Below are 7215 nucleotides of genomic sequence, written 5' to 3'. Positions count from 1 at the left end.
CAGTCTTAACTACCGTGACATTTAGGAAGTTTTTCCTAATGTCCAGTCTAAACCACCCTTGCTCCAACGTAAGCCCATTGCTTCTTATTCTAGCCTCAGAGGTTAATGAGAACAATTTTTCTCCCTCTTCCTTGTAACAACCTTTTATATACTCGAAAGCGGTTATCTTGTCCCCCCTCAGTCTTCTCTTCTCCAGACTAAAGAAACCCAATTTTTTCAATCTTCCCTCATAGGTCATGCTTCATAGACCTTTAATCATTTTTGTTGTTCTTCTCTGGACCGTCTCCAATTTGTCCGCATCTTTCCTGAAATGTGGCAACCAGAACTGGACACAATACTCCAGCTGAGGCCTAATATACCTAAGATGGTATATTAACTCCCTGCCTTCTACATCTATGGGCTGGATTCTGCTCTCAGACACACTGGTTTTACTCTGGAGTAAACTAAACTGAACTGAAGTCAACTGATCTATTCCAAATCTTCTGTGTAAAAATCTGACCCACCATCTTTTGGGTTTGGATCACTCCCTGTCCTGGTAAAAATCATTAAAAGGAAGCTCAGCCATAGGAAAACTATCAGGAGTCTGAGATTTGTGGAGACAGTGTCACAGAGGCAATTCCCCTTCATATCCCCCATCCCCATGTATTTAACATTTTAAAAACACTGAAAAAACGTAAGAGTTGTGGGACTCAGATGGTTATAGTAACAAATATACCTCAGTTCAGTTACATGGATTTTCTTTAGCAACAATTTTACTTGATTTTTTTAAACTGATATATGATCAAGGCTAGATTTAGCATAAGTAATCTGTAGTTTCAAGAGAATCCAGAAAACAAGCAGAATCCAATCACTGTATAGATGAATTCTGTTCTTCGCTACTATGGTGTAAATCCAGAGTAACACTATTGAAATCAGTGAAGTTACTCTAATTTTCACATAGATCTGGTCTACTGTCTGTGTTTCAATACCATTTTAATTTGACTCAGAAAAATCATGAAGGTGTATAATTTTGTGGAAGGAATAGAAAATACAGAGATGAAGCATATGCTTCCAACTGGGAGAATATGACACTGTTTAAAACTGTGAACATTATTGGTTCTTCACTAATAAAAATACTGATGAACTAATGCTATATTTGCACTAGAAACATGTACAGTTAAATTATAAATTAGTGGATATGATATCCATAAGAATGTATATATTTTAAATTCTTGTTTATTTTTTCCTCAGTAAACATTACTGGGGAAAATGTCATCTAATTTACATACATTTATTCTTAAAATTATTTATAATGCTTTACACACTCCTATAACACCTTGTATCTCAGGATCTCAAATTACTTTAAACTGTGTAATGAATAAAGCCTTAGACCCACCAGTTAGGGAGGTAAGTATTGCTATCCAATTTTACATGGATTAACTGAGGGACAGAGAGGTTAGAACCAAAATTTTCAAATGTTTGTGTCCGAAGTTGGGCATCTCAATTATCATACAGAAACTTAAATAAAAGTAGTCTGATTTCTTAGGTGCAAAGTATCCACATCTACTACTCAAGTCAATGCTATGCTCAGTTTTCAAAAGATATATTTTTATTTAGCTGCTTAATTTATTAATCCAAGTTTGAAAATACTGGCTTAAATAACTTGACCAAGGTCATGCAGAAAGTTAGAGCAGCGCCAGAACAGAATCCAGTAATTTATCTCCCCATAACATTTTTATTTTCTGTTGTGTGAAAAGGCTGGTGCAAATTTATGTGTTTATGAATATAAGTGACACAAAGATCACGTATGGTTTTCATCAAATACTTTCATTATAATAGATCTTTGTACAAATACTACATTTTTACAGGTTTGTGATAATCAAGACAATGCACACTAAACATCACTTGTGCAGTCATAAAACACATCACACTTAAAACAAATCTTCAGTTGCTGCTTTCTGCTCCTAAATAGTCAATACATTTCTTTTCACTTGTCATAAATAGAAGTGGTCAAGTAAGGATCTATTAATAGAATACTTGTCAGGATAGCATGCAGAAAGCTTGCATAAATACACAGGGAATAATATACAACCACCTTTAAATTCTCCAATTGTTAAGCACAAAAATTATCATTTCATTCCAATACAGTACTATGTAGAAATATGGAAGAAGAAGCAGTTTCTCATTCCAGATATAAGAGATAACAGCTAATTAAGTTTTTTTAAAAATTCAGGCACCAAATGAATTATCCTGCAACATACAATAGTACGTACATAGAGTGCTCTCCTTTGTACATTACAAAAGAAATTATATGGCATTATTTTTCATCTCCCATTATGAATATCTCACCATATATGAAATGCATTAAAGCCCCAACCTGACATATACAAAGTGTTCTCCTGGCCTTCTAGAGAAATTCATAATACAGAAGTGAAACATATCAAGAAGGGGGGAAAAACAATGTCTAGTTGTAACTATCATAACTGAAGGTTAATTATCAATACGCAAATGATACGATCATATTCCCCTTTTACTGTGCTGTTGAAAAAAAATCAATATTTTAATGTAGGATTCCTTTCACCATATAAAAGTTTAATGAATGGCCAATCAAACATTATTCTGTGCCTCAGAAATCTCTCATCCCAGTTTTAGAGCTATATTCTATTAATTAAACCACCTTCTGTAAACTGTTTAAAATGCACAAAACAGTGTTTCAGTTACTCACAACAACATCTCTAAAAAAGAAATAGCAAAGCCTATTTTAAACAACCACTCAGGAGCCTGGCAAAAACTCATTTGCTTTATAGAGGCTGTTTTCTTATATGGGGGAACAGAGGTGTATTCGATACATGTGGGGATACTTTGGCGCAGTCTCTTTAAGACAGGAGTTTAAGACAGCTCTTTTGTACATGTACTGTAGTTCCTTTTTTTACGGTTAAAAAGGGGAAAGTACAAAATACAATGAACACAGTCATCTCATTCTGATCATAACAACAACAATGCATCTCTTCAATTATCTTCCAGGTGGGGGCAACAGTAAGCCAGTTTTCTTTGATAAACGGCTTCATCCCCTCTGCATTAGCAAGCACAGAAACAAGGGTATGCTGATAAATCATAAAAGTGGGGAAATGGTGTGTGACCCTTTCCTACCCCTTGACTTTTCCTAATTTCCCAAGATGCCAAGACATTGTATATCTGTTAGAGACATATATCTTCCCCTCCAGTTGGCAAGAAGATAGCTGATAGATCTTACGCCTTAATTCTCCCACCTTGTTTGCTCCCTCCATCATACATCCCTCCCATCCCTCTATACATGTACACAATGCATTCATCTCAAACTCATTAATTGTCCATGATAGAGCTGAGATAGCATTCCTTCTATTATCCTCCCTTTCTTGATGTAGTGAAAAATAAATAATACTTAGCACTTATATAGCACTTGATATTTTCAAAGTGCTTTACAAACATTAACTAATTAGTCATCACAACTCCCTTTGAAATAGGTAAATAAGAATTATTATTCCCATTTTACAGAGGAGAAAACCACAATACAGAGATGCTAAATCACTGATCCCTAGCAGATCAGCAGCAAGGCCAGGATTAGAATTCAGAAGTGCCTGGCTCCCAGTCTGTGCTCTACCCACTAGACAACACTTTTCAGAGTAGACAACACTGCCACTCAAAATGATGGCCCTGCATCCTTATCCACTAACAAGATCCTACTCTCCCAAAGAAAGATTTGCATATCAGGATTGAGTTGAAAATAACTGACCCATCTCCTCCAATTCTCCCACCGATGGTCTTTCCCCATAGGCTGGGAACATAAGGGAGAGAGCCATAAGAAGTTTGCATGTGTGGTGAGTAACAGGTAACAGTTCAAGTGAATTTGGAAAAATGGTTTCACCTCTCTGCATGACTAGGACTTTCCTTACACCCACAGATTGGGATCAAGAACTGTGTTCATGACTTTTGTGGAGGAAGTAGCAGGACAAGTGCATTGAGGTACAATGATCCCACTTCCTCAAGACCCCAGCCCTGCACCCTCAAATCTGAAGCACAGGTAAGTGCCCCCTGCACGTAGGAAAGAAGGCAAGTGCACTGAGGTGCAACGGTCCCACTTCCTTCAAGCCTCTTGCAGGGTCCCTCCTCAAATGTGGAGCACAGACAAGGTAAGGTGCGTCCTCCACGTGCACAGAAGAGGCCAAGTGCAGGGAGGGCCAGCAGGTCCCCCCACCCCCAGGGGCTCCATGTATTCCCCCGTGGAGGCAGAGAGGCGATAAGGAGTGCAGGGTGTGTGGAAGGGACGAGACCAGGCCAATGCACCGAGGCTCTGTGGTCCCCGTTCCTCTCACACCCGCCCGCCCTTTACCTCCCGGGACGAGAGGGGACCAGGCCCGACCCGGCGAGCGCGTAGGTGGGTGGAAACGCCCGGGCCGAGTACCCCGCCAGGCCCCCCGCTTTCCCGCACCCTGGGGGAGGGGGGCACCCAACCTCAGGCGGCGGCGGCAGCTGCAGGAGCAGCAACAGGCGGCCGCGGCCCCAACGCTACGTGTGGCTCCTCCTGCCGCCTGCAGCAGCAGCAGCAGCCCGCCCCCTGGGGGTCCCGGTCCCGCTCCCGGGGGCCGCCCCGGCCCCCGCCTCGGGTCGGTACTTGAGCCAGCAAATGAGCCAGGTGACCACGACGGAGAAGAGGGCGAGGATGCTGGCGACCGAGAGGCAGATGGGCCCCACGGGGGAGGGCGAGGCCGGGCCGCCGGGCCCCGGCTCCCCCCCGTACTGGTTGACGAAGATGAGGCCGGTGAAGAGCAGCACCACCATGGAGAGGAAGGAGAAGACCACGCACACGCAGCCCGCGCTCAGCGCCGCCCGCTTGCAGCTCTGGCAGCTCTCGTAGCCCCCGCCCGCGGAGCGCGGGCCGCGGCGCTGCGGCCGCGGGGCTGGGCCCGCCTCGTGGGGCGCGGCGCGCGGCTGGGGGCCGGCGGCGGGGCGCGGCGCGGGCGGCAGGCTGTCCTGGGGCAGCGGGTCGCGGGCCCGCAGCTGCAGGGGGAAGGCCTCGGCCAGCTTGGTGTTGACGGGCAGGCTGTGCACGCGCTGGTCGGGCAGGGCGGTGCGGTGGCGGCACACCGGGCAGCAGATGGTGCCGCTGGCCCCGGCCCGCCACGGCGCAGCGCCCGGCGGGCCGGGCTGCGCGGGCGGGGGGCGCTGGGCGGCCCGCAGGTGCAGCTGGCTCAGGCACTCCTGGCAGAAGGTGTGCAGGCACTCCAGCAGCTTGGGCGCGCGCCGCTCCAGGTCGAAGTAATTGTAGCAGATCTTGCACTCGTAGTCCTCGTAGTTAGGGGGGTTGGCGGCCCGGGCCTCCTCCTCCGACCCCCCGCCATCCGCCGCCCCCCCATCCTGCTGCTGCCGCCCGCCCGCCGCCCCTAGGCTGCCGCTGCCCTTCTCCGCCAGCTCGGCCATAACATCTTCTCAGCCGGGGGAGGGAGGGAGCGCCACCGAAAAAGAAAAGCTCGACCCTCCCCCACCGGCCTGTCTCTGCTCAGCCGGGGAGCTGGAGCCCCCGGCTCGCTGCCCGGCTGCCCTTGGGGTGCAGGCACCGTCGCATGGGAGGATGCCGAAGGGAGAGGCGGCTAGACCGGGTGGGGGTTGGGCTCCCCCTTAGCCCTCTTCTTTAATGCATGTCTCGTAACCCTTGCATCCTCCTCTAGCTGCGGGATTCCAGCCTCTCCTGCGTGCGCGGCCGCCCCTCCGCAGTAGCCTCCTCGCCCCCTGGCTCCTGAGTCTCTCCCTTCTCACCATCAGCAGCAGCCCCCCGGAGTCGCCGCTTTGCTCCTTCCCTCCCGAGAAGCGAGCGAGCGAGCCGGTGATGTAATGCGGGGTTCCTGCTCCGAACAGGCTCGGGCGGCAGGGGAGAGACAGACTCATACACCAGCGGTTGTCTCTGCATGATCAGCTGTGAGCTCATTTCTGTGTTCAAGGACGAAAGCCCACTGATCACAAGGCCAGCTTAACCTTTTGATTGTAATTAGGAAGCCCAGCGCCAGGCTGGAGCAGTAAGAGAGAGTGGGGTTTTCTCTCTTCTTGAAAATAATGATCTCTTACAAATGCCCTACTGCTGATGATTCTGAAGGAGGTTTTTCTTTGTTAGAATTGAATTGAGATCTAATGAATAGACCAGCACTGAGCCCTGATATGGGACTGTTTCAGAGTCAGAACAGGAGCTGACTACCAGATTAGAGACATGTATTTAAACAATTGTGCTCTCTCACTGTACTCTTTTATGTTTTAGAAATGCAATTATGAGGCCAATCCCATTGAAGTCAGTGGGATTTTTGTTATTCATTAAACTAAGAGCATATTCAGACCCCCTATATAGGATTTTTTCCCCATAGCACATTACTAGCCTTTCATTTACTTCAATCTTTTGGCTTAATATAGGTGCCTTTACTGAGGATCCTCTACGAAAGTGTGATTTGTTTGTGGGTGTGGGTCTGGTTCAAGGACAGTTTCAGCTTATGTTGCCCAAATTTTTTTTCTTCAGCTCACTGTCAGTAGATTTGGATCTGGATATATTTTCTCACTCTTCACATAATTTTCTGCCAGGACCAAATATGGGACCAAATCCTCTTTGCCATGCTCATTTGAATGTAATATTATAGACTTAAATGGCACTACTTGTGTGAGTGAGTGGAGTGTGATTTGGCCCATGTTCATACAGAGGAAGCAGTGCTATCACTTTTTACAATTTGTGGTTTGTATTGATTTAAAAAAAAATCAAATATTTTGTGGAGCTATCATGGATATTTACATTTTTAAATATGTGTGGATTTCATGCAACTAACAAGAGCCATGTAGCAAATTTACTACAATAAATAATTTTGCCTTTTTATATACTTTTATTTATCTTCTTTCTTCCTCCAATGTACCTCCCATCAGCTTTCAAAATTCCAAATGGACTGCCAAATGGTCTATTCTTTACTAGCAGTACCCATTTTACTAACTGCCTAGCATTATGTGAAGAATCATCAGTGGTTCTTTGAACCTCCAGTAATCTAAAAGAATGTTCATGATGGAGAATCCTGGATAAGTTCTCACAATCTTTAATTGTGTTAAAAGATGTTGCACTGATTCTGTCAAAGGTACTCCAGTGAGAAGTACAATTTAGGATTAGTAGGTTTGATCTGGCTTTCTAGAAAATCATTCATTATGCTCTGACTAAGGCTAATTAGTGCTAGTATG

General features: G+C 45.5%; 1 protein-coding gene across 1 annotated transcript; it reads right to left on the bottom strand.

The window, feature by feature from the left end:
* Positions 1-1605: 1605 nt before the first annotated feature.
* On the bottom strand, positions 1606-6818 carry RNF228 (ring finger protein 228). Its single transcript, XM_084639466.1, has one exon. The coding sequence runs from the start codon at positions 5434-5436 to the stop codon at positions 4525-4527; it is 912 nt and encodes a 303-aa protein (XP_084495592.1). The 5' UTR covers positions 5437-6818; the 3' UTR covers positions 1606-4524.
* Positions 6819-7215: the final 397 nt, after the last annotated feature.

Source organism: Lepidochelys olivacea (genome assembly GCF_965140295.1).
Source record: "Lepidochelys olivacea isolate rLepOli2 genome assembly, chromosome: 9".
NCBI lineage: Eukaryota > Metazoa > Chordata > Testudines > Cheloniidae > Lepidochelys > Lepidochelys olivacea.
Note: the sequence above shows the minus strand (reverse complement) of the source record. Positions and strands in the feature narration are given on the sequence as shown.

What these genes read in the sequence shown, in the direction of transcription:
- RNF228 (XM_084639466.1), bottom strand. Translation starts at nt 5,436, where the DNA reads ATGGCCGAGCTGGCGGAGAAGGGCAGCGGCAGCCTAGGGGCGGCGGGC.